This window comes from Natator depressus, chromosome 14 (genome assembly GCF_965152275.1).
Source record: "Natator depressus isolate rNatDep1 chromosome 14, rNatDep2.hap1, whole genome shotgun sequence".
In the NCBI taxonomy this organism is placed as follows: domain Eukaryota; kingdom Metazoa; phylum Chordata; order Testudines; family Cheloniidae; genus Natator; species Natator depressus.
This window is the reverse complement of record NC_134247.1, coordinates 3965745-3993293: the sequence shown is the minus strand read 5'-3', so window position 1 is coordinate 3993293 and position 27549 is coordinate 3965745. Positions and strand designations below refer to the sequence as shown.

Below are 27549 nucleotides of genomic sequence, written 5' to 3'. Positions count from 1 at the left end.
GCTTCGCGGGACGGACGGTGGCCGCCCAGGGTCGCGCCCAAGATGGCGGCGGCAGCGGCGGGGCCCGGGCTGCCGCGGGGCACGGAGGCGGCGGCGCTCTTCGAGGCCCACACGACGGGCGAGCTGCGCGAGGTGGAGCGGCGCCTGCGGGCGGGCATCGAGCAGAAGCGGGAGGAGCTGCGGCAGATGGTGGGGGAGCGCTACCGGGACCTCATCGAGGCGGCCGACACCATCGCCGAGATGCGCCTCAGCGCCGAGCACCTGCTGGGGGCGGTGCGGGGCCTGCAGCGCGGGGCGCCGGGGCCGCGGGGCGCCCGGGGGGCCCAGGTGAGCGAGGGGGGGCGGGGCCGGGCCTGCGCCCCTCCCCGGGTGAGCGAGGGGGGCGGGGCCCCCCCGCAACAAGCCACGGTCAGTGCAGCCTTGGCCCAGGACAGGCCCCCAGCCTCTAGCCAGGCCGCAGGTGCCGGCCACACCCTAGCGTCACTGCTGGAGCCCCGCGAGGGCTGGGGGTGCCCCTGCCCCACAGCCCGCCCTCCTTGCCGGCGGTCAGAGTCGTCCTTGTGAAACCCTGCTGCATCGCAGCGCCACTCCCGCCTGGTGGCCCCCGCACCAGCTCGGCCTTTTCCTTCCTGCCAGGGTGGATAGGACATCCTGGGAGACGAGCTCCTGAGCTGGGCATGGCCGGGGGGCGGGGCGCGTCGTCGGTTTACCCAAAGCCTGGGTTGCAGGACTGAGTTCTGTCCGGCTTTCGCCTGTTAGCAGTCACGGCACGGAAGCGTACAGGGACAAAGCTCGGGTAGCTTCTGAAGTTAGCAAAATTACTGCGGGTGACCACTGTTGTTCCCTTGGAAGCGTGATTGTACCCACAGTCACAGCCTCTCCTTTCGTGCCCAGACTACGCTGCACTCCCAGGAGAAGTTCTATGGCACCGCAGCGCAGATCAAGCTGCTGCTGGAGATTCCCGAGAAGATCTGGAGTGCCATGGAGGCCTCTCAGTACTTACGTGCCACTCATCTCTACCTGCTTTGCTGCCATCTCCACAGCCTCCTGCAGCTGGATTCCTCCAGCTCCCGTTACAGTCCCATCCTTGCACGCTTCCCCATCCTTGTACGACAAGTGGCAGCAGCTAGCCACTTCAGGTAAGCAGCGTGGTGGTGGTTGCAGCCCTGCCAGAGCCAGTTTGCAAATGCTGTCAGAGCATTGCACTGCCGTAATATTTTAAACCTACTTGAAGGCCCAATACAAACATAGCCTCTTATCCTCTCTTTTTCCTAGGGGAAGTAGGGATTATTGTTCCACAGCCACAAAAGCTGAGAGACAGAGGTGAAGCAGTTTACCCAACATCATACTGACTGCCACTGGCAGAACTGACAGTAGAACCCAGGAGTTTGACTCCCAGTGCCCTGTTCTAGATCTCTCCTTCCTCATGGGAAGAAGTGTGGTGGAGAATATTTTTTTCCTCCCCTACTTTCTCTCTATTAAGTCAAGGGCTAAACATAGCTCCCTCTGTGCTTGTCAGGCATCACTCTTGAAGGGATTGCATAAAGTGAGCTGTTGTCTTCCTCCTAGCAGACAAGCGTTTCCATCCCCTGAGCAGCTCAAGATGTCAACATGAACCCTTTGTTGCAGGACAGTCCATTCCCACTGGATGGCTGAATTAGCTTGGACACCTTTGGCAGTTTCCTGGTGGAGGGTTATTACTTTGAAAGGTTCAAAATGCTGTGTACTAGAGTAAGAATGTAAGCAGTGTTAGTTTACCAAGCTGGCAGGATCATGGAATTTAAACACCGTTTTAAGATTGCACTGTTCCACCTTATACTTTACAGCCACTGGGGTAGGAAGGGTTGATACAGTCAGGTTCCAGGACTGGGCCAGACAATCGGCTGCCCTAGGTGCCTCGTAGGTGACTCCTGTTGATTCCACCCATGGATATGAAAAAGACTGGGAAGCTTCGGTTTCCCATATGTTCGATTTAGTCTCTTGCTCCGCCGGGGCCACCTCCTACTTGCATCTCATGGGCAGGCAGGCTCCGCATCAGGCTGCAGCCCCAGAGTAAAGAGAGCCCAGCTGGCGGTGGAGGGAGGGACATGGAGAGGATCCAGCTCCGGGGGACAGGGAGAGCAGTGAGTGATGACGGGGGTGTCTGTGGAGAGGTGCGAGCAGGAGACAGGGCCTCGGGGGTCTGGTTGTCAGCAGTTAAAAAGCTGGCAACCCTGTTCAACACCTGGTGACTGCATCCGACTTGTTTCCTTATTAGATCCACCATACTGCATGAAAGCAAATCGCTGCTAAAATGCCAGGCCGTTTCTGACCAAGCAGTGGCAGAGGCCTTATGCTCCATCATGCTTTTGGAGGACAGCTCTCCACGCCAAGCCCTGACAGACTTCCTGCTGGCCAGGAAGTCAGCTGTTCAGCAGCTTCTGAACCAGCCACATCACGGTCAGTACAACTGGCTTCGCTCCTGAACTAATGTTAAAGGAAGTCTAAGGTCTCTTTCCCATCTCAAGGAAAGAGCAGAAACTGAGTGGAACGGGGTTTGTCCTATTTTGTAGCCTCCATGGGAACTTTGCTGCATTGAATCAGGGTTAACACACAGCTAATTATTTCCCTTGGTCCTTTAAAAACAGTAGTGGCCAAACAGGATAGCTTGCAGGAGACTCCTTTATCACAAGATGGGGGTGATTGGTTCAGAGGTACTTCTGTAGCTAACTGATCCATCACAATAACTCTGCTTCGCTGTATGTATAAGTTACCCCATGCTCAGCCCATCTCCATTATCTATAGGAACAGATAGCTGGTATCTTCACTGTAAATACACATCTGCCTTGGAAAAATGTTTGTCCTTTCTGACCAGCATTGTTCTTATTATGGGACTGCTTTAATGAGGAAGGTTAGGGCTGCTGCCTCTATTAAGAAACTTTTCTTTTTAGGTGCGGGAATAAAAGCTCAGGTGTGTTCGTTGATGGAGTTGCTAACCACCACCTTGTACCAAGCTCATGCCCTGTTTTACACTCTGCCTGAAGGGGTGCCCTCAGATCCGACCCTGCCCTGCAGCTTGCTCTTTTCAATGCTGGAGACCACAACAGGCCAGGATCCAGCAGGTGAGCAGCTTGCTCAGGCAATGAGGTTTGGGATTGGCTTCACTATCTCATGGTCATTTGTGCATGTTCCTCATACAACTAGGGCTTAGTCAAGACCCCATTGAACCCACCCCACTCATGCGGCACAATTCTTCTAGGTAAAGGCATCAAAGTTTTGAAAGAGGAGATGCAGCTGAGCAGCTGGTACAAATATCTACCACTGTCCATTGTAGAGTTCCAGCCAACCCTCCGAACCCTGGCACATCCAATCAGCCAGGACTACCTGAGAGAGACTCTTCAGAAGTGGATTAACATGTGAGTGTATAGAGGGAGCTTCTTCTAAGGGATGGATTAGGACAGTACTTGTTCTGTCACTGTATTCCTCCTCTAGTGAAAGGGAGTGAGGCGCCGTCAGACACCACTAGATCTGTCTAGTAGCATAGAGTGCTTCTGCAGCACCTAAGCAGCTCAACAGCAATCCTTGGCCGGGGGTTGTAAAATGGAGCCAAGTCTACTCACCTGCCTGTTATCCCCATAGAAGCGTATCAAGACGCCCATGTCCGCCACAGAGATAAGGGATTATACAGACTAAATGCTTTCTTGAAAGCCAGGTTGTTCAATACATCAGTAAGGCAGCAGATTATAACCGGAGCACTTCCGTGCAACGCTGAGTGATCTGTGTCTAGCGTCCCTGCAGTATTACCAAAAATAAAGTCCCCCAAACTCTTATCCAAATAGAAAAATGCCTCTAGGTGCTTACCTGTACTCTTCGGTTTTTCCTTCCTGGGGTTGTTCTCATTCCAGCATCTCTTTTCTTCCTGCTGTCCTCCTGAGCACTGTGCGAGAGAGCTGGCAGAGCCTACACTATAAAGGTCCCAGGCTCCTCCCCTTTCCCAGCATGCCTTGCTAAGAGGAGAGTAACAGTCAGGCCTCCCTTTCCTTATGTAGTGGCTCAGTCAGCCCCATGTGACTCTGCCCTCTACCTGTGAAATGCATGAAAGTGTAAGCAAACGGTAGCTCTTAGCTGCAGTCAAACTGAAGTTTGAAGCCTTCTTTGGTTGAGAGGAATTCCTACCCCCAAACTTCTCCCTGCCCGGCTGCCCCATTTTATTCTCCAAAGAGCACCTCTGTCAGGGGCCCACGTGCGCTAGGTTGGCTAGCGGGGAGTTGTTACAGAGTAAGGTGATGGTCTTTGCCCAACCCTGGTACAGCGCTCCTTGCCTGTGGTCCAGGGCGCTGAGATACATGGGCTGGGACCCTGTAGGGGAGCATGATGTGCTTCTAGTAGTTCCTGGGGATGACGCAACATGTGGGTCAACATGGCCAGGAATGCAAGTGGCTGGATCACTGTGAGGTGGCAGGTAAACTTCCTAGGTCATTTTCAGCCCTGCCACGGGTCTCCTGGCTGCATCCTTTCACAAAGCAGTAAGAATCCCTTTGTAGTCCAGCCTAGAACAGTAAAGTAAAAGTTCTCTGCTGCATTGCCTGGAGCTGTGATATGAGGGAATGGGACTGAAGTGAATATTGCTTTCAGGTGTAATGAAGATATCAAATCTGGGCTTATCACTCTGCTGGGCTATGTGAAGAGCCTGAAAGGCCTAGCCAGCATCCGTGACGCTGTGTGGGAGCTGCTCACTGGTGAGTCCATGAGCCAGAACTGGGACACAGTGTGTCATCGACTCTTGGACAAGCCCATCTCCTTCTGGGAGGACTTGCTGCGCCAGCTTTTCTTGGACAGGTTACAGGTGAGATGCTGTCAGGGCTTAACCAGGCTGACTTTGGCAGTGTTTAAGTGCTGTCTGCTTCCCTAGCCTGGCAGTCTCAGCAGAGAACAGGTCATGAGGGGCATACATTAGCTGGGTGGCGGGCAATGTTCCCTTTAACTTTTTGACAGGCCATGTGCGCAAAAAATTTCTTCTGTGTAAATTTTTGTGCGCGCGGTGCTTCACCGTGTGTGCAGGATTTAGGATCTGTGTGTGCGCGCACACATGCACAGCTTAGAGGGAACAGTGTGGCCAGGGAGGGGAAGGCTGGTGCTGCATGGGGAAGCTTGCACAGCTGCTCCCCTTGCGGTACTGTCTGTGCAGAGAGAGGTCTTTGCTCTCCAGGGCCGCCCACAGTACCTTTCAGCAGCCATAGAGGCACTCTTAAAATGGGTGATGTGGCAGCTGCTGAGACCTGAGAAAGGAAAGTTCTCTTTTCCAGACCCTGACGAAGGAAGGATTTGACTCCATCTCCAGCAGTTCGAAACAGCTTCTTATCTTAGCTCTACAGGAGCTTGAAGTCAAGTCCAGTACCTCCACCCCCAGCAAGCACATCCAATTTGAACACAACATGGCTTTGTTTCTGTGGTCAGAGAGCCCCAGCGATATGCCTTCTGATGCTGCTTGGGTCAACGTGGCAAACCGCAGCCAATTTGCAAAGAGTGGCCTGTCTATGAAGGCCCAGGCTCTCACTCCCTGCGTGCAGAGCTTCTGTTCTGCCTTGGATACCAAACTGAAGGCCAAACTGGATGACCTTCTGTCCTACCTGCCCTCTGACTCTTCCACACCCAAAGAGATATTGGGCGTGCAGTCCAGGAACTCTGCTTTTGATAGATATGCTGATGCTGGCACCGTAGAAGAGCTGCTCCGTGATCACTGCATTACCTGCATCCAGTATGTCTTGGGCTGTGTTAGAGAAGAGCTGCAGAGTGCTGAGGACAAGCTGAAAGGACACACAGACGCTCTGAACGATGCCAAACTTAATACCGTCCTCTTCATGGCAAGACTTTGTCAGTCACTAGGTGAACTGTGTCCTCACCTGAAGCAGTGCATTTTGGGTAAATCAGGCAGCACAGAGAATGTAATGAGGGAGACCCGGTCTTTTAAAAAGCTGGGGAAAGGGAAAGTCCAGGAGGTGAATCCCATGCAGGCCAAGTGGCAGGAAGTGAAAGAACAACTCCTGCAACAGAGCCTGTTTGCATATCAGATTTGGAGCTCAACTGTTATAAAAGTAAGTAGCCAGTTTTCTTTGGGCACACTCCTTTCCTATTTAGGTTTCTCTTTCACAGCTGCCCACAGCCACCACTGTGCTTGTAGTTCTAGTTCTTCAGAGACTTTCCATTCATTAGAACGCTGCCACTACCAGAATTAGGGTACCTAATCAGTTTCCAATGACTGTGGCTGAGCTATGGCTCTGAAATAGTCACACTCTGAGGTGCGAGATCCCCTTGGTGTGACGCTCTTAAAGACAAATGGAAAATACTTTGCCCACCTCAGTCTCCTCAGCAGATTCACTAAGTGAAAAACACAAGGGAGCCATAAATGGACTGCCTGACCCCAGTACCTGCATTGGCCTGTTACTGAATATTTGTATTTTTCCCTTCTAGGTTCTGGTTCACAGTTTCACCAAAACTTTGCTGCTAGATGCAGCTGGCTCTGTCTTAGCTACGGCCACCAACTGGGATGAAATTGAAATTCAGGAGGAGACAGAAACGGGAAGCAGCATAACGTCAAAGATCCGACTCCCTGTACAGGTGTGAGCAATGTCCTCTGGGTGAATGGAGGGAAATAATCTTTCAGGAGGCCAAAAGCTGTTTGTTAAATAGTCAGTAAACCTGCATTTCATTCTAGGAGGTTTCACTGAATTCACTCCTATCTTATGAAATCTTCCTGCACTCACGGTCACATATCCAAGTCCTAGGGGGCAACTTGAAGATCTTAGGACTTCTGCCAAAGAATACGCATGCAGTGTTGTAGCTCTCTGTCTCAAGATATGAGAGAGAGGGAGCTTTTATTGAACCAACTTCTGTTGGTTAGAGACTTTTGCACTTCCACAGAGCTCTTCTTCAGGTCTGTCCTATAGGAGAATGTGAATGTAAATATGCTGTGAGGGATAAGCCCCAGCCAGCCCCTGGCCAACATTCCCCCTCTCACTAAAAGCGGTCCCTAAAGTCCATGTTGCTGACTTGGTGCTGTACCCAGAATGGCTGGTGTTTGTATAACACTGTCACTACATCACCTGTAGCCCAACTTTTTGGCTTTATTCCTAATTATTTGCAGTACTTTTCATTGTGTGCTGGGTAATGCTTAAGGAGAACAGTCCCTGCCCTGAGATGCTCCCACTGTAGAGATAGTCAGGGAAAGGGGAATTAAAAGAGGAAGCTTATAATGTACAAATCAATGAGATTCCTTAAAGGCAGTGCAGCAGAAGTGAGCTTAAGACAAACTCAAAGGTGGACAAGGATGAGCTGTAGGAAAGAAGGCAAGGTGGTGATTGTATAAATCTGACAAACAGGTGGATGAGATTGGGCAGCATAGTGGAGCGGCAGGGGTAGGAAAGTTGGGAAGAGACAAAGCTATGTAGACTTTTGAAGGTGGTGACAAGCAGCAGATATTGGCTGGGAAGCCAACTGAGGGACTGAAGAAAGGGAGGAGTTACATGATCAGACAGGCAAGAAAGAGGAGTTTAGCAGCAGCATTTTATACAGACTGAAGGGAGTGGATGAGTGAGAGAGACATTGGGGTGAAGAGGGAAGATATTGCAGGCAGCAAGGCAGGCTATAATGAGGCATGAACAAGAGATGTGGCTGGGTGGGGGAAAGCAGAGGACAGAATGAAGGAAGTAGCATCAAGATTTGGAATGTCTTGCAAGTGTGGGGAAGGGAAAAGGAGGAGTAAAAAAATACCCCTCAGATTGTAAGCCTGAGTGACTGGGAGGATGGTGTAGTGAACAGTGATAGAAAAAGTGGGAAGACAAATTGTTTTTGTCTATATGCAATTTAAGATCTGTCTTAAGTACTTGTCTGGCTTCCATCACTGTACTATCTGAGCACCTTATAACCTTTAATGTATTTAACCTCTGGATGCCTATGAGGACATCAGACAACTGCAATGTGGGATTGGATAGGAGACAGGCCAGTGATAGAAAGAGATTTGTGAGTTATCAGCAATACAGACAATGGCTAAAACTAATGGAAAGAGCAAAGAGAAAGCCCTGGGGAACCCCCACCAAAGCCAGGGGAAGAGCTGGCCACACTAAAAAACAGAGGAGAAAAGATAGTATCTCAAAACCCTGCTGAGGATAAGATGTCAGGAAGGAGGGGTTGAGCTGCAGCTCTAGGATGAGGATAGAATAGAAGCCCGGAGGTTTGGCCAGGAAGAGGTAACTGAAGACCAAAATGAAACCAGTTTCAGTAGAGTGGAAAAAAATTAGAAGCCCATCTGGAAGGAAGATAAGACAGACCTAGAGGAGGGAAAATCAGTACATTGGTTGTAGACTACATATTTCCTGATTTTTAGAGTGGAAGGGATGATAGCTGGAAAGGCAAATGGGGCTAACAGATGGTTCTGAAGATAGTGGAGACCAGGACATGCTTCATGAGGGGAAAGATCCAGAGGATGATGAGGGAAAGGGTATGTACAGAGTCAGTAAGAGTAAGGAGGTAGGACAGGATGGGAGCACTGAGGCAGGGTTCTGTGAGGGGAGAAGGCAAGAGACCAAGGTTGGTGATGAGGAAGGAGAAAATACCAGGAGAAACCCAGAATTCACATAACCTCTCTCATTCACCTTGATAATGCCAACAACCCATACAGAAAGGTCAGGAACATATCCGCTTTTATTGGTGTCTTGGGTGTTTTTTCCCCCCAACAGCCATCCTGGTATGTTCAATGCCTCCTCTTCAGCTTGTGTCAAGAAGTCAATCGGGTTGGAGGTCACGCTCTACCAAAGCGTACCTTGCAGCTGCTGCTGAAGACCTGCCTGGCGGAAGTGCTGGCTGGCTATGAGAAGCTTGTTGAAGAGAAGCAGGAGAAGGTATGCTGCTGGGATTTTGTTCTACACGCTGGATTTTTGGTTGTACTAAAAGGGAATCTGCAAGTGCAGTCACAATTATAGTCAATCTTTCCTACTGATCAGGGAACCCCAAAAATTCATCCCTGAGAAGCCCCCAGAAATTTAAGCTTGTTTTATGGGACATAACCTGGGACTGGGATCCAGCTCAATGCGAAATCTCTACACTCCAGTGCCTCAGTTTCCCCACCTGCAGTTATCATCCAAGCCTTCCTTTCATGGGTTTTGAGACTGTAAAGTGCTGTAAGCCCTTGAGAGCCTGTGCAGGAAAGGGAAGTAGCCGCTTGCATGCTCCAGTGACAGTGCTCTAGTTCATCCACCTGTCTGCCTGGATGGCCAGCAAAGGCCTCTGAAAGGGAAACAGAGCTTTGTAAGGCCCTACTTTCCCATTAGCATGATGCTAAGAGAGATGGCTGCAGTTCCAGGAGAGCCATGGTGTTACTACAGTAATAGACAGACAGATCTTCTGCATAATCCATTTCTTAGAAACTGAAGTGAATGCTTTTTGTCCAATACACGTGTCAGAACATACTTAAGTCTTGTCGTCTTCTGCTTCGGGAGATACTTGGCATGACTGGTTTGGTAATTTCTTTCCAATGTGGCTTTGCTAATGTGTCCAGAAGCCTTTGGAACGGTTAGGGCTAAGACGTTCATGGCACTTCACAAATGAGACCGTGTTTGCCCTGAGGAGCATACAATATGAGTCAACATACAAAGAGGATGTGACAAGAGTGGATGTGGCATAGGATAGCTAACTGAACTGTTGGACTTAAGCCTGCCCCTGATTGGTCTGAGTATTTTGTTTGTTCTGTCTTGAAAAAAACCTTTGGAAACCATTATTATAAAGAGAATGTTGAAACATACCCTTCTGCCTTCCTTACAGAAAGAACGCACATTCCCAATGACTCAGAACAGGGCATTGCAGTTGCTCTATGATCTGCGTTATTTGAATATAGTCCTAACAGCTCAGAGTGAGGAAGCAAAAACCAGCAGGAGCAAGCAGGACTCCAGGTACAGTGTACTGCCAGTGTTCTAAGCCAAGCATCAGAGAGGCTGTTCAGGGTCTGAAGCAAGTTCTCAGTCCAGTTCTGACATCCTAGTTCCTCGCACACAATCACAACTGAAAGGCAGTCTAAACAGAAAGTGGCTCATTCAGCCTTGCTCTATGACAGAAGCCACCTACAGAGAAGTTCTTCAGGGAAAGCTAGAAGCCCTACAGGGCAGCATATGGGACATTGGTTTATCTGCCACTACCCATCATCTTTTCACCAACTCTTAAGCAGTCTAAAAATGTCAGAGTGGGATGAGGGTGGAGTATTGGAGCTGAGCCAGGCCAACCAGTCTCCTCTATGGGGGTAGACCTGGTATCACTAACTGATGCCTCCAGAGAACTCTTCTGCCTGGTCATGGAACTAGTCTTGAAGAACCTTACTTTTAGAAATCACACCTGTTTAGCAACAGGTTTGTGAAGCAGAAGAATAGGGAGCACAAATCCCACTCAGACACTTGGCTTCCACTCTAAGGGTATGTCTACACTACAAAATTAGGTCAAATTTATAGAAGTCGGTTTTTTAGAAATCGTTTTTATATAGTTGAGTGTGTGTCCGCACAGAAAATGCTCTAAGTGCATTAACTTGGCGGAGTGCTTCCACAGTACCGAGGCAGGCATCGACTTCCGGAGTGTTGCACTGTGGGTAGCTATCCCACAGTTCCCGCAGTCTCCGGAAATGAGATTGAAAAGTTCGCGGTTCTTTTCCTGTCTACCTGGCCAGTGCATCTGAGTTGAGAGCGCTGTCCAGAGCGGTCACAATGGAGCACTCTGGGATAGCTCCCGGAGGACAATACCATCAAATTGTGTCCACAGTACCCCAAATTCGACCTGGCAAGGCCGATTTAAGTGCTAATCCACTTGTCAGGGGTGGAGTAAGGAAATCGATTTTAAGAGCCCTTTAAGTTGAAAAAAGGGCTTCGTGTGGACGGGTGCAGGTTTACATCAATTTAACGCTGCTAAATTCGACCTAAAGTCCTAGTGTAGACCAGGGCTAAGAGTGTTCTGTAGATAGGAACAGAAAAGCCTTCAAAATTACATTAAAGTACTTTCACCTCTTCCCTGCCACAGTTAGAGGCTAATGGAATGGAAGTTTTTCCTCTGTCACAAGTCTGCAGAAGCCTTGTGAAACTGAAAACTGCTTAACTGCTGCTCCTCTGATGTGTGCCTCCTACTTGAACTCAGACAGAGGTCAGCTGAGAGGGGAGCAGCTCAGTTTCATGAGGGACCACTGCAATAGCAATTTCCACTTGCCCCATCATAAGCATCTGTCCATCTTGTAATCTACTTTTATTTAATATGAAGATCTGTAATGGCATCTTTTTGGTCTTGTTGCAGGATTGAGAAGGTGACCGACTTCTTAGAAGCCAACATTGATCCGTTTGACTTGGATGTTTTTACTCCACATTTAAATAGCAGCCTTAACCGCCTGGTGCAACGAACCTCTGTAAGTTCAGGGGAAAGGAATTCCCTGCAATAGAAGTAAATGTTGCAAAACCTGTTTACTGCTTTATTCTACTGCAGAGTTATCAAGCAGGCTGATCATTTCCTCACATTATACAGTTCAACTGCAGCTAACTATTGGCCTGCACTCAACATTGCAGATGGGATATTTAAAGCCAGCTGGAGCTAGGCATAGCTTGCTGAGCGAGTTCTCTATAGCATGATAGATACATACTCCTACTCAGCTCTCTCCCTTCTGTAACCGAAGAGGAGTCATTAGAATCTGAAATACAAACTGCCACATAGACAGCCCCAGATTCTGCTACCATAGTAGCAGGCAGTTAGCTGAGGCATGGTCTACACTAGGAACTTATGTCAGTATAACTACCACACTCAGGGGTGTGGAGCGATGTAGTTAGTGCTATTTTTCACAGGAGGTCTTCTCCCATCAACCTAGCTACTGCCTCTAGGGAAGATGGAGTACCTACACAGACAGAAGCAGCTCTCCTTTTGCCAGAAGCTGGGAATAGGTGACAAGGGATGGATCACTTGATTCCCTGTTCTGTTCATTCCCTTTAGGGCACCTGGCACTGGCCACTGTCAGAAGACAGGATACTGGGCTAGATGGACCTTTGGTCTGACCCAGTATGGCTGTTCTTAGTGAAAATACTACCTAGAAGCACTGCAGCTGCACCACTGCAGCCCTGTAAGTTAGAGAAGCCCTGATTAAAGGAAACAAGTTTAAGATGGCGAGGGGAGACAAGTCAGCTGCCTTGAAATGCAAAAATTAATGTTTGGGAAAAGGATTCAGCATTACAAAGACAATTCCGTGTGAATTTGAGAGCTTCTGTATACAGGCAAAAAGAAAAGGAGTACTAGTGGCACCTTATAGACTAACATTTATTTGAGCATAAGCTTTCGTGAGCTACAGATGAAGTGAGCTGTAGCTCACGAAAGCTTATGCTCAAATTGGTTAGTCTCTAAGGTGCCACAAGTACTCCTTTTCTTTTTGCGAATACAGACTAACACGGCTGCTACTCTGAAACCTGTATACAGGCACAGGCTTCTTGTTACTTGAGCAATTTGCGTTACAGAATCCTCAGCCACCTGAAAAACAAAATGACACTTATTTCCTGTCTTCTAGGTCCTGTTTGGCCTACTCACTGGGGCAGAGAATCAGTATACCAATAGAAGCAATAATTTGAGCTCCCAGGAGCCTTACAATATCTTGCCATTAGCATCTAGTCAAATAAGGTAAGTTGCTCAGTGATGCAGATATCACTTTTTAGAAAGCAAGTGTCTTGAACTGAATGGTATGACTGAATACATTTCCTTATTTCTCTCTAAGATTTGGACTTCTACCGCTTAGTATGTCAAGCTCTCGAAAGACTAAATCTGCTGTTAAAAACCCAGAAAATCAGACTCAGGTTGGTGAAGTTGTTATAAACCATCCTAATCTTACCACATATCCTTACTGTGTTACCAGAGCAGGGAAGCAGCATTGTAAATAAGGGTTCCAGGCTTGCTGAGGAGACTTAAAAAAAAAAAAAATGCAAGAACTTAGTTCGGGGTGCTTAAGAAGGGAGAACGGGTTGAGTAAATATTTAAGTCAGCAGCCCCTAGTAAGAGACAAGTACTTTACTTTTCAAACAGTCCCAAGCAGGGCTGCTTTTAAAAATACTGTACAAATCCTAATCCTCACATTAGTTTTGCAAGTAATCACACCCTCCCCCACCCCTTTAAATAAAAAAAGCCAACAGGAAACCTGATTAGCTCATTTTCCTTAAGCGATTTGCTAAAGGCCAAAAGCAAGTCCGGCAGCACAGAATTCCAGACCTCTAGCCCCCAGCTGACAGACCATGTCAGTGCAGTGGTGACTTAAGTTTATGCAGTGATGACTTAAAATTTAGCTTCTTCATCTGTATTTAAGGGAAGTAGCAAGGAATGTTAAGCTGTTAAAGGATGCTGTCTAACTATTTTATAAACTTCATTCCAGTATGATGGTGACCCGTACTCCTGAAGAAATCTTGCTTGGGTATTTAGGCTTGTGTGCATTTTGAGTGGCTTGCTTCATCTACAACTGCATTTAGTGTTGTCCAGTTGCTCTGTATTAAATTTTATATTAACCTAAATTGTACACAGATACCCATTCCCCACCATTTAAATGTCTATTTAGGCAGGGCTCCTGTGTGGAGGACTGGGAGAGCCAAGACAGACCTAGCTGCTTCAGGAAGTGGTATTCCTAAACGCACTCATCCCTCCAAGTCATCACTGAACCCATACCCCACTATGGTGCAGTAGGGCACAGTCCTGACTGATTTCATTCAATAAGATCCACTTCTCTATTTAAGAGTAGAGACATTTACCTAAATGGGGGCCAACCTATCACATTCTGCTCCTTCAAGTTCTTCATGTAATTCAGTGGGAGAACTTCTTGGCTTTAATTGTTCTAAAGAGCACACTTGTTTCAAAACAATTCAATTTTAGAAAAATTATCTACCTCCTGCTCCCAGGGTATCTAGTATAGTTTGGAAACAGTGTGTGACGTTTCTTCCATACCTGCCTGTGTGTTACTAGTTGTAGCTGCAGTGATGTGTGTATATATAGTTTAATAGAAAGCCCCTTTTCTGAATTACTAGCAGATATGCGCTCTCCGCCTTTTCTCAGATCCCACTATGTGATGAATCATGTAAGATTGTGTAGAGTACTTAATCAAAAACTATTGTCTAGGTATAAGGACAGTGGTATTGTATCATTTCTAAAGCACAGGAGAAAATAGAGTAAGCCCCTTTCCTGGGCTAGTCAGTAAAAACAATCACATTAAGTGATTCTTAAGTAGTTAACAGCATACTGATCTAGTTTAAAAAGTTGCACAGGGGGAAGCTCTGATGCCAGAACCTAGAAACCCCCCTCTAGTACTAGAAATCTAGTGTAGACAAGGCTTTTTAGGCTGAGTAATCCTGTATATGTAGCTGGAGAGGCAGGGGTTCAGGTTGGACTTAGTTCCTACTCAGTTATACAATTCTTGATTCTCTTACCTTACTGTGCCTCCCTGCAGCTGCTAACCACTGGCTGTGTGTGGAATCAATGTAAGAGGCAGTATAGCAGTCACTGATTCTCTCTCTCTCAAAAAACACAGGTTCCACCTCCTTCGGTCATAAGAGCAGAAGAGGAAACATTCCGCCCCGGTTCCTTGTTCAGACAGCTTGCAACAGAGGAGGAGGACACAGCTGCACCATCCCTGTTCAAACTGGGTTGGCTCTCTAGCATGACCAAGTGATCTCATAAAAAGACGAAACACTTAAGTTTGCCTGCACATTCATTTCCACTTGGAATGCACTCTCCCAGGCCTGTACTGGCTGAACTGTTCAGCATTAGTTACTAAGAAAATAAGACAGCATGCTCTTATCCCTTTCCCCTAGCCACAGTATATTTGTTATACTATTATTTAAATTAGAAGTAGGTTAAGATATTGCAGTGTGACTGCTGAAGCAAAAAATTAACAAAATGCTCTTACCCTTCCCTCTCACAGTTTTATCATGTAAAGCTGGGTAAGGGAAGAAGAAAAGTTCATTCATATAACCTCAGCACTTTCTGGAGTGTTGAAATCAGCTTTCCTTTTTACTGTGCATCTCAGTGTGGCATGGTAGAGCATGCTTTCTGAACATACCCAATGCTACCTGTCTCTCAAGTGGTTATACTGCTGAAGTTCTTTCCATAGCTTGAATTTCAGCTGTTTTAAGTTTTCTTCCTAGTTCTAGAGAAGGATTTTCATGTTTAGTCTTTCACACAGCAGTAAGACAAACAAGGTGAAGTTTAGCATGCCCACTAAGCTGCATGAGACGTTCTCCAATCTTCCAGTTACAGTAATAGTGATGCTTGTAACACTAGACATTTTCAGCGAATGTCCCTTTAACTACTCTCAACCTTTACAAATAATACTTGATCATGGAAACTTGTTCACTAGTTTATTGAAATTAAAAAAGATTTATAAAACTGAAGATGAACGTTTGAAAGGACTTTACATAAAGCAACAGTTGCTAACAAACAGATTAGGCAGTCAATCTGAATTGGACTCATTATGCACGCCTATAATACAGATGTGGGTTCCTCAGACTCATCGTACGTGTATTTGATACCAACCCCAAAAAATAATCCTATAAAAATTGCTTCAAAGCCCCTTTTGCATTGCAATAGTGCAGCAAACCACAAGTAAACAATTTCCTGTTAACCTGTTATTTCAAATATAGACTGAAAAGGCAACAGGCGTTTTGTGCAATTTCATTTTAACAAACTTTAAGTTGAAATATCAAATCTACACAGTGCTGTCCCTTCACAGAAGGCAAGGAACTGCTGGTTCATCATGTAGGAGGGCGGCCACGGTTCTGTAAGCTGTGGAAGTGTGCCTCCTTCAGGATCTGGTTGATGTGGAAGTAAGGACCTTGACTTAGTGCAGACTGCTCGTGGAAGGAGGGGGGGGTGATGGGACTGGATGCTGCAATTATCTGGTTTAAGCTGGTTTCGGGACCACTTCCTCTGTCAGGGCTGTTGATGCTGCTGCTACTGCAGCTGCTGCTGCTGCTGCTATCGCTGCTGGAGGACTGTGGAACAAAGAAAAGGTTAACCGGCAGGGAACATTTACATTTTTCTCCTATGCATATTTATACAGCTTGATTAAGAAAGCATTTTTCTTCAGTTCTCCCTCCCACAGAGTTTTATGGTTCACAGGTAGTCCAGTGGACAATTCAGGAAGTAAATCCACTGAATGCCAAGAAGGCCCATTCAGTTGCTTTAGTGACTGTCAGACCAATGAGAAATTTCAGGAAGCCCAGGTGATGTGCAATTGCGTCCACTAACCACTAGGGCTATTTGACCCAACTTAGTGGAAAACCACAGGTTAACACTTCTTAGTAATCGGGTGCTCAGACTTCACAAGTGAATTTTAATAAAATTTTGGTCTGCTAAGAACTAGAAAAAACAGGATTTTAGTAAATTTCATACTTCTCTAGAGCTAGGTGAAAAGTTGCATAAAATTCCCCCTTTTCCCATGTGTCAAAATTTGGTTTGAAACAAGTTCAGAACAGCTATGCATAGCACACGAAGCGAAACACCCAGAGTGACAGGAGACTTGGAAAAAAAAAATGCAACAGGGTACTCAGTATACTTGTAGCACATTTCCACTATGTATTTGCAAGTTAGATTTCAGTCCTGGTTCTTAGTTTTCTGCAACATAATGCACTTTACACTGCAATACTGCAGTGAGAAAGTTACCCAGATATCTATGTTAGCCTCAAGGCTACTAAGCAGCAAGCCACTAAATCACTTTCACATGCAGAAAGTAAGACAGAACTCATGATTTAGCTTGCATAAGACGACAGTGTTTTTCTTTAACCAGATTAAAATGTGTATACGCTTTTAATGGTCATGACACCAATAAAGTGTTGTCAGTATTCCACACACAAAGCGTATTTTCTGTGTTTCAAGAGACATCAAGTGGCTTAGGCTAAACAAGTTTAAGGATAGCTAATATTTTCATGTATTTGCTTTAGTTGCAGTTAAACAGTTTCCTGTTTTGTTATTCTCATGTACTGTTCACAATATTGCAGCATTGTGTTAAGTGCTTAAGAATCAAAGTGAAAATATCTAATTTATCATCCACTCAAATTTAAGAAGTGAGCATTATAAATAGAGTAGACTTTAAACATTCTTTAATTGAAAGGTATTGTTAGTAAATTAAAAAAAAAAATTTACATTTTAAAGAGTTTTTCCACCTGAAAATGTCCCTTGATCTTGGCGTACATTACTTTGATGAAAAGGAAAAGAAATGTTGGCAAATATATACGTATTCCTGTAACAAGTCCATATTGTCCCCAACCCTTAGTTTGATTACAAGGCCACTTCAGATTTTTGTTTGAGGTACCATCATACAACTAATGTTTGCACTGCATAAATCAAGATTTGGCAGCCATTGTGTAATTTTTTTTTTTTTTTTTTGGTGGAATACCGTTTCTTTAGAACAGTCAGCAGCAATTTCAATGATCAGAGTCAAGCCCAATAAGATACATCTAGCGTGTGTTCGTACTCAAGGAGGCAAACCCACATTGCATAACCTTGAAAGAGTTTACTACTGAAGAACAGTACACACTGTGGGGTTTACTCCAAGATCTGGAGCAATGCTTGCTCACAAATCTCAGACTGCAACTTACATCATCAGCCAGAATTATCCAGGCTCCTCAGGTCACTATGTAAATAAGTGTTTGACATGGACTATGACACTAAATATAAAGGCAGAGTGCATAACATAGATTTATACAATAGGTTATATTGATTCTACCAGAACAGCAATCAATTCCACTTTGTTTTTGAGCCCAACTGTAACAGAAAAGCAAGAAAACACAGCTGAGGCTGACAGAATTGTTGAGGCTGAATTATGGGCATTTGAAATCAGTGCAAGAGCACTGAGTGTCGGAATTAACCAGGTCAACTAAAGAGAAAGATTTCACACATACTCTGTTAAGAATGCAATGATCAGTCAATGCTGTATGAGTGACTGGCTATTTTTTCCTACAGGTATTATACAAAGGCAGAGGTTACACAAGAAGGGTGTGTAGTGGTCACTAATCCACATTTACTAAATCACCTTATTTTTCATAAACTACTTAATGCATAAAAAACAAACTGTGCACTTTTACACTCAGCAAGTTATGGCAGCCTTGGAGAAAAACCCACCGCACAGGACACTTTGTTTTCTTTTAGTCTGCTTTCCTTACAGTTTTTCGTTACAGGCACCTTCTGAAAATCAAGGTAAAAACTATGATCAGTACTTAGTAATAATCAATATTTAAATTTCAAGTCATAACAGAATACAATTTTTAGGGCTACTAGTACTGACTAAAGATGGTTTCCAGTATCTAAAAGCATTCTAATTTTAACTGTTAGGCGAAAATACAGCAGAACTTGTGTCCTGGGACGTGTTTCCTACTTCTAAGGCTGTTGACAGGTCTCTCCAGTCATCATACCCTTCTCCATTTTTTAATTTTTTTAAAACCAGACACAAAAGTCACTAGAACGTGAAGCTCTTTACTGCCCAAATCATATTGAAGACATACCTTGTGATCAGGTTGTTGTAAATCAACAATTCCTTTATATATAGGACCATAATGAAGCAAATAATGTCCCTTATAAGATCACTGCTGAAATCATGATAATTATCTACACAACAATAGATGGCTATCAAATGCAAGATCAAGGAGAAGTATCTGGAGAAGGGTTACAAACATCTTCAAAATTAAAGGGCATCTTCAAAATTCCTGTTATATCTACCCCATTTTATGTATCAATACATATACCAAGTAGTTGTAATGCTTCAGTTTAGCCACAATTATAAAACAGAACTCAAACACAAATGATCAGTTAAGTGTTTTGGCTTTCTTTGCTGTTCTGTAAAGGAGCACCAAGCAATGCCTGAATCACAGAAATTGAAGCATACAGCCATTTAGACCAGCGTTTCTCAAATGTGGACAACGTGGCCGCATGTGGCCACCAGGAGCTTTTTGTGTGGCCACAGCCTCCTGGATGGTGAGGAGCATGGCCCTCACCCGAGGTTACTAGCAGGGGTTGGGCCCGGCCCTCACACGGGGCCACAAACATCAGAGGAGCAAGCAGCTGGTGTGAGCTCTCCACCTTCCCAGGGGCAGTGGGGCTTGACCTTCAGCTCGGGGGGTGGCAGGCTCTGGCCCTAGGCTCACACCTCCCCTGCCCACACACACACACACCATCGCCTCCAGCCGCAGGTGCAGGCCCCAGGCTCCGGGTGCCCCCATGGCCCCTTGCCCACGCTGCATTCTCTGGCCCCAGGTTTCAGACGCGCACTCTGTCCCCCAGCTGTGCGGTGGCAGGTGCTGGCCCCAACCTCACCCCACTGCCCCACCCCAGCCGCGTCCTCTGGCCCCAGTCCCCAGGATCACACCCCATCTCCCGCTGCCTCCCCTAGTCCTGCCCCATCCAACCCCCCAGGCCCCTGCTGCCTCCCTACCCATCTCCCCATCCAGGGCTTAATTTGTCCCCCGGGGCTGAATAAGTCTGTTACAAAAAGTGATATTTGTTCCGTTTGTTACAGAAACAGACTTACTAGCTAGCTAGTCTAAAAAATGCAAAAGAAACAAGAGACAGACAAGAACATGTAAAGCACCTTATTTGTTTCTATTCGGTTTAAGTCCAGTAAAGCAGGGGTTCTCAACCCAGGGTACGTGTACCCCTGGGGGTACGCAGAGGTCATCCAGGAGGTACATCTACATATTTGCCTAGTTTTACAACAGGCTACATAAAAAGCACTAGCAAAGTCAGTACAAACTAAAATTTCATACAGACCATGACTTGTTTATACTGCTCTTATAAACTATACACTGAAAGTATAATATTTATATTCCAATTTATTTTATAATTCTATGGTAAAAATGAGAAAGCAAGCAATTTTTCAGTAATAGTGTGCTGTGACACTTGTATTTTACGTCTGATTTTGTAAGCAAGTAGTTTAAGTGAGGTGAAACTGGGGAATATACAAGACAAAAATAAGACTTCTGAAAGGGGTACAGTAGTCTGGAAAGGTTGAGAGCCAATGCAGTAAAGAAGAGACAACTGTACATTATTTTTACTGACTCTGCAAAAAACCCCAACATAAATAAATTACAATGATTTGGACAGGTATATGTGCATACTTATTTGTTTTTCCTAAAGTATTTTAGGAAAAATTGTCGGGGGAGCTAGGTCTGATTTAGACCATCATTCTCAGAGTCTTCTGAGACAAGTTTGGAAGTAGGACTAAGTAAATCATTTTGGGATCAGAATTAATAGCTGCAGATACCACAGTAACATTTGTGGGAGCTAGCCTAGCTGCAGTGCTTGGCAGAACCATGTTCAGATTCTCAGAGCAAGTACCAAAAATAAAATAAAATAAAATAAAATAAAATAAATAAATAAATGATTAAAAAAAAATCACAACAGTAACCCACTCAGTTGATGGAGCAATATTTCTGAAATCCAGGGTATCCTGTCCTCAGCCTGACTAACCAACGATAGGAGGACCATTAGGAAATGGGGTTAACGAAGAAAAAGATTATTCAGGAAGGAAAAGCATAAGTCAGACAAAATAATGAAGATCCCCATTCTTCCTCAAGAGAAAAAAGTTCTTCGTGCTCCTCACTGATGATTCTGTTCCTCATTAAGGGTTCCATCCAACACCCCTATAAACCACTGAATTGGCCACTTGACACCAGGCAACTTATAAGATCAGCTACAGTACAGTGCAAATCCATATATGCTATAACAGACTATACAAGAGGTAAAAATACACGTACGTGCATCTGAAGGCAAGACCGACATTTCTAATTTATAAACGGATATTTTTAAGCAAGACTAAGCGTACAGAGCTAACCTTTTAGCAAATGCAAAACCACAATTCTGAGCAGGACAGAAAACACGATGTCAAAGCATTCAGAATGCCAGTGCAATAGCCAAGATTTCACATTGGCAATGTGCCCTAATATAGCTATTTTCTAAGGTGCATTTGTGGACTGAACTGTACTATAGAAACTTCAGCTCATCCTCTGGGTTCGCAGAGTCCAGGAGTGTTGTGCAAGAGGAAGAACCCCACATCACCACTCAAATTTGCCAAACAGCCGCGCTGACGGATTGAAGAGACTCTTCCAACTTCTTCTGATGGAGGATTTAGTGTAGCTGGAGTCAACAGCATTGTCTATGTGAAAGGATAGTCCAACAGGGTGGAACAGCAAAGATCCCTTTGGACTGGATCTAGCTCACCTAGACAACTGAAGACAAATCTACTGGCCAAACATGAGGGCTACTTAAAGTCAGAAAAATCAATACCCTGTTTGAACGGCCACTAACAAAATCAAGTGATTTCTCTTCAGCTACAGCAACGGTTTTCCACCTGTGGTCCGCATACCCTTGGGGGTCAGCAGACTATGTCTAGGATTTCCAAAGGGGGTCCTAGGGGTCCACACCTCCATTTGAAAGTTTGTAGGAGTTTGCAAATGAAAAAATGTTGAAAACCACTGATCTACAGGAACCACCACCTTGATTTTTAAAACAGTATATAAATTGCTGTCAAGTGACCCAAGTAAACAAACGGGGTGGGGGGGCGAATATCCTGCCAAACTTACTTTTCAGTTTTACTAATCTCAGATATTCTGATAATAGTAGGTATAGTCAAATAGATTTTCAAATTGAAAACATCCCTTTAAGTAAATCAAGCTCTGTGTGAGGATTGGAAGACAGAAGTTAGATACATCTTCAAACTGAAGGCAGGGAAGAAGTCGGAATTACTTAGTTACAATTTCACTTAAATACTTTGAGCGCATGCACTCAAAGGAAAAGCACTCCCCTCCCCTCCCCTCCATTCTTACCAAGTTTAGAGTTACAACTCCCCTCTGCCCCACATTCAGTAGCCTGGAACTGTTCTGAAATTCTATCAAGCAGAGGTTGCCTTGTTTTCATGATGATTTGTCAGTTACAAAGCAGAGATGTTACATACGGTCGGCACCCTCAAAGTGATATAAATTAGAAGTATGTTCATGCACGATAAGCACAGGATTCAATTTCACAACTTGGCATGGGAAGTTCTTAGAGAGATACTGGAATAGTCTGAATCTAATTTCATGGCATGCTTGATTCAGTGATCTAAAAATCTTGGTGAGACCAGGAGAAAGGGACAGAAAAGCCTGAAAATTAGGCTCTTGCATAAACTGCATGCATCAGAAGCAGAAATTGTGAAGTTTAGTTCATATGGGCAGATGTATTTTTAACTCTGCTGCCAAAGCTGCAAAGACTTGCAATGCACGTGTATGTGTGAAATGGCAACTTCAATATTAGATTCAACAGTTTGACTTCACTGCTGGAATGGCAGGTAGAGAATCCACTCAAAGCTCATGTCTACGCTGTCTGTTTGCAGACAATTCTTAGACTCATAGCAGTTAGCGACAGCAAAGCTTTATTACATCGTCTACTCTCTCTCTCTGCATGCTTACTACAAAATTATTCCCATCTATGTTTTTACTGCTTTGCCTCGTCTAATGTTAAGTGTTCGTACAACAAGCAAAGGTTCTTCAGCCACTCAATTATTCCCTGCCCCCGATATTTTTAAATTTAATTGTTCCTAGTTCAAACCCTTGCTACACACTAAATTCTTCCTCCTCCCTCCACAAAGTTTGGCTCGTCCGTAGCTGCTTGACACCCCTGGAGAGATGTTTCTGTTGGGTAAGTGATTCAATGTCAAATGGAAAGCAGATGTTGTGTGTACTGCTGTTATACCAGAGGGCAACCTCATCCCAGAAAGTCTTACTTCCAGAGAAAGAATAATCAAGAAAGTCCATGGCTTCTATGATGAACAGCTTGATTGTTAAACTTTTTCCACACAAAGTCATGGTCTGCCACACCAGCCACTCCTTTAAGCAGCAAGACTTGTCCGTTTAAAGTTAAATAGTTTAGAACTGACAATAAAATAAAGAACATTTTGCTTAAAATAACATAGCACACAACTTTTTGTATGGCCAAAATACAGCACCAAGGCTAACAGCTTATACCTATTGAAATATGTGCACCAAAGCTTTTTTTTTGCCATGACAAACAGCCAGGCTTAACAATAAGTGGTCTACACACAACCTCCCCCCACCCCCCCCCCCCACACACACACACTGAACACATTTAGAAAACCATCTCATTACCATCCCAAACATGAAGGAGTCTCCTTCCTTTGCACACCTTTCCCAGTCCATTTACAGTAGAAAGTTACTGCAATTCAGAAACACTAACTTCTCACTAAAAAGAAAAGGAGGACTTGTGGCGCCCTAGAGACTACCAGATTTATTTGAGCATAAGCTTTCGTGAGCTACAGCTCACTTCACTGGATGCATCCACTGAATGCATCCAGTGAAGTGAGCTGTAGCTCACGAAAGCTTATGCTCAAATAAATCTGGTAGTCTCTAGGGCGCCACAAGTCCTCCTTTTCTTTTTGCGGATACAGACTAACACGGCTGCTACTCTGTAACTTCTCAGTGTCAACATGTACAAAGATTTAGGCAGCACTGGTCACTAGTAGCACAGTTTAGGAATAAGCTGCGGAAATAAGTCTCAAAGCTAGAAAGACAGTACTTTGCCCTTGCCTAGCACCTTCCTTGTGCGGATCTCAAAGTGCTATGAAAGCAACTAATTTAGGATGCGATCCAATGCCCAATGAAGTCAATGGAAGCCTTTCCACTGACTTCAGTGGGCATTGGGACCTCAATATTCACACTACCCCTGTGAGTTAGGCAACTATAAACAATGTTTTACTGATGGGGGAAACTGAGGAACAGAAAGGTTAAGAGGTTACCCAATGTCACACAGAAGACACATGGCAGAGGTAGGAGGAGAATCCAGCAAGCTAAAGTTCAAGTCCCATGTTAACCACAAAACTCTCTCAAAAAACTGAAATACTTGGCATCAATAAAGTACTTTGCACACATTAAATGAGTGCTATTGCTTACTAAGAGCACTGTGTAACACTTACCAGGCCAATGGAACCATTAGCATAAGGAAGAGTGCTCATTAGTTCGATCACTTTTCAATCATTTGTTACTAACAAGTATTAAAAAAACCAACGGAATTCGTAAGTAATGTGTACAGCCAGACAAAGCAACCACATGTTCTTGTTACTGAATCCTTCGATTTGTTGTCTTCCCGATTACGTTACATCTAATTTCAGACTGTAACCTCTCTAGGGGCAGAAAATGTTTCTTTTCTAGCTGTAAAGTACTTAGCTTACTTTGAAAATATATTTTTGCACAGCATCCAACAAAGTAAATCAGTAGTTATAAAACAATACATACACACACACAAAACCATTTAAATGGAAAATAACCAACTGCAATGGAAAACACGCTGATTTCCAAATTGTGTTAACAGAATCCAATACCTGAAGCGCAATTTTGTGCCAAGCCTCAGAATTTTATATACAAAATATGTAATGAAAAAAAAGCTACCAAGTTTTACTTAGCTGTTTTCTATAAATGTGATTATACACACCACAGCAATTATTCCAGCTTAGAAAATTAAGTGAAACGTGGAATGTAATTGGAAAACATTTCACCTCAGTATCCCAAGAGTCCTGAACGACTGCATTTCTGGTACTACGCTTTGTCTGTGGGATGTGGCCATCTTCTTCACTGCCATTCCGTCTCCTCTTCCTAAAGAAATGTATGGGAAAAAAAGTAAAAAAAAAAAGTCAGCAGCTCATTCACAATTTATAGGATTTCATTTTGTAGTCAACCCCATGGATCTGTGACTGAACAAACAGCAAAACCCACACACTAACTACTGATTGGATTCCTCAAGAAACCAACAACTGCTTATGACTTTTCATATTTTTCTTCAACTGCTCACCACAGAGTACTGGGAAATACATCTCCCTCTCTGTGTGCCCAGCTGGAGGCTTTCAAGGCAGTCCAGGGGATTTGGACTCATCTTCCATTAAAATGAGAGAAAAATATGTTTAAATTCTCTAGACTGCTTTTAAGTCTTAGCCATGCATGTAAGACACTTATCTAATACTCAGACATTTCTAAAAATGAGCCTAGTGTTTCTGAATGACATCCGACTAGAAGGAAAGCAGCAGGGAAAAGGATGGACGTGACTAAGTTTTCAGTAGCTACCCAATTAAATCCATCTTGCTTATATGGATCCTGCAGTTAGACACCCATGACAACTTGCTTTATTCTCTCAAATCTGACAGCATTTGAAGTTAAATAATGTTCCTGGTCAAAATTTCTTTAAACACTGAATGAAAGCATCCCAACTCAGACTTTGAAAAACATAACACTAAAGGCCAGTCCTGTTAGTCTCTCACTGTTTGGGATGGTTTTGCCATCTTCTTATGACATCACTGTTGCCTCATGATATTATGAAGACAAAACATAACAGCAACCAAGAGGTATTTAACATTTTAAGATGCTGCCATCTCTTTATAAATTGGCAAAACCTTAACACTAGTGGCACATAACCCTTTCCCATCATTTATACAATGATGATAGTACCCAGCAGGTAGTCAGAATCAGAGCCCCAACATGCTGGGTGTTGTACAAAATCTAGACAAAGCTTTTCTAGCTTCTGGAAAACACCACACACCACATGATAGGCTTAAACAAAGCACTTATATTGGAATTTGTCTATAAGGACAGAATCTATACAAAAGCCAAGTTATTTGGTCTGTGCCTTCTGGATCACAAAATAATAGTGCAGCTTTATTTGTATTATTGTGGCACCTAGGAGCCCCCAGTCATGGGGCAGGAAGCCACTGTGTTACATGCTGTGCAAACAGCACAGAGCTAGTCCCTGCCCCAAATAGCTTATGTTCTAAGTATAAGACAAGAGATAGATACAGATGAACTGACAGGGGTGTAAAAGGAAGCCAAGGGAAAAGACTGATCAGCAGGATATGATGTGGTCTCAGCACACCAGCAGCCTAGCCCTTGTCAAGTTTTCTGTAGCACTGTGGCAAAGGAAAGTTTTGAGGAGGGATCTGGAGGAGGATAATGAGGTTGCTTTATGGATGTTTATGGGGAACTCCCCTCAAATATGAGAGGCAGCATGGGAGAAAGGTGCTAACACATGGGTGATACAGGCTGGCATTGTGAGCCATCAGAGGTGGGAGTCAACGTTATTACACTGAGAGAGGATAGGTAGAGTGGGACTGTGTAGGTGAAGGGCCTTGGAAAGTAAAGACAAGTAGCTTTTTGATATAATCAAGAAGAGGGAGCCAGCTGAGGGATGAGAGAGGAAAGACATGATCAAGGTGATGGGCTAGGAAAGTAATCTTTGCAGCACCATTCTGAAAGGATACAAGCACGGAGAAGATTGAATTTGTCAAGGCCAGAGGAAAGGATGTTGCAGTAATTGAGATGCGAGAGGCGCTGAGAGCCTGGACAAGATTTTTAGCTGTTTAGATGGATACAGAAGACTGTATCCTAGAGATGTTACGTGGAAGGAATCCGCAAGATTTAGACGTAGTCTGGATGTGAGGACCTAGAGAGAGGGGTCAGGGGTGAGGACAACAACCAGGTTATCGGCAGGATGGTTTTGTTGTGCATAGTGAGCAAGCAAGCGAAGACATAGTGGAAAGGGCTTGGAGAAGTGGGAATGATTAAGAGTTGTTTCAGCCATGTTGAGCTGATCACTAGACATTCACTAGCTGTCAGAGAGGCTGTGTAAGGGTACACTGCCCCCAGGCCCTGCTGTGAACTCCTCCACCCTTATGCTGCCCACCTAGGGTATGTCTACATTGCAATCAGACACCTGCGGCTGGCCTGTGTTAGCTGATTCAGGCTCCTGGGGCTAAAAGGCTGTTTAATTGCTGGGTAGACATCTCCCATGAGGCTCAGGCTGGACCAAGTGAGGGGGGAGGGTCCCAGAGCTCAGGATGCAGGTTGAGCCCCAGCACCTACTCAGCAATTAAACAGCTCCTTCATCTGAGCCCTCAAGCCTGAGTCAGCTGCAGGCACCCGACTGCAATACAGACATGCCTGGGGGGTGGGGTGGGGGCTGCGTAAGGGTGGGGGAGTTCACAGCAGGGCTTAGGGGCAGTGTAAGTGGGGGGACCAAAGCCAAGTGAAGGGGCAGGGGCCGAGAGCAATGTGCCCCCTCCCCACTGCCGCAATGTTATCAGCTCTCCCCTCCCCCATGCGGTCCTGCCCCCCCTCGCGCTGCCCAGGGACCCCTCCCCACCTTGGACCCTTCCCCCCGTCCCCTCCCCCATGCAGTCCCCTCCCCCCTCGCGCTGCCCAGGGACCCCTCCCCCCAGCCCGAGGCCGGCCGCCCCCTCGCTCACCTCTGTCGCGCTCCCCGCTCGCTCGGCAGCGGCTGCCGGCAGCTCATGGCGGGGCTCCGGGGGGCTGGGCTCAGAGGCGGGGGGTGTCTCCGGCCGGAGCCCAAACCACGGCCCCGTTGCCAAACCTAAGCCCCCGGCCCTCCTCAGCTCTCTCAGCCGCTTCCGGCGTCTCCGCCTCCTACGCAGGCGCATTGGCCATACTCAGCCCCCCGCCCCCTCCTAGCTTTCATCTGCGCAGGCGCACTGCCCACAGTCGGGCCTCTTGAGTC

General features: G+C 45.4%; 2 protein-coding genes across 3 annotated transcripts; one reads left to right on the top strand and one right to left on the bottom strand.

The window, feature by feature from the left end:
- The first annotated feature begins 27 nt into the window (after positions 1-27).
- On the top strand, positions 28-16834 carry COG1 (component of oligomeric golgi complex 1). The gene is made up of 14 exons (XM_074972185.1): positions 28-327; positions 895-1139; positions 2258-2439; positions 2931-3101; positions 3239-3395; positions 4615-4825; positions 5286-6074; positions 6451-6597; positions 8715-8876; positions 9796-9923; positions 11299-11407; positions 12548-12657; positions 12752-12830; positions 14543-16834. The coding sequence occupies exons 1-14, from the start codon at positions 43-45 to the stop codon at positions 14681-14683; spliced, it is 2916 nt and encodes a 971-aa protein (XP_074828286.1). The 5' UTR covers positions 28-42; the 3' UTR covers positions 14684-16834.
- Positions 15356-27530, bottom strand: VCF1 (VCP nuclear cofactor family member 1). 2 transcript variants are annotated; one of them, XM_074972194.1, is made up of 4 exons: positions 27281-27530; positions 24548-24644; positions 18133-18195; positions 15356-16004 (listed from the first exon to the last, which is right to left on the bottom strand). In XM_074972194.1, exons 1-4 carry the CDS (start codon positions 27325-27327, stop codon positions 15765-15767), a joined length of 447 nt encoding a protein of 148 aa, XP_074828295.1. In that variant the 5' UTR covers positions 27328-27530; the 3' UTR covers positions 15356-15764. The 2 variants fall into 2 exon arrangements, with proteins under 2 accessions (XP_074828295.1, XP_074828296.1); XM_074972195.1 differs by lacking the exon at positions 18133-18195 and having other exon boundaries at positions 15377-16004; positions 27281-27505.
- Positions 27531-27549: the final 19 nt, after the last annotated feature.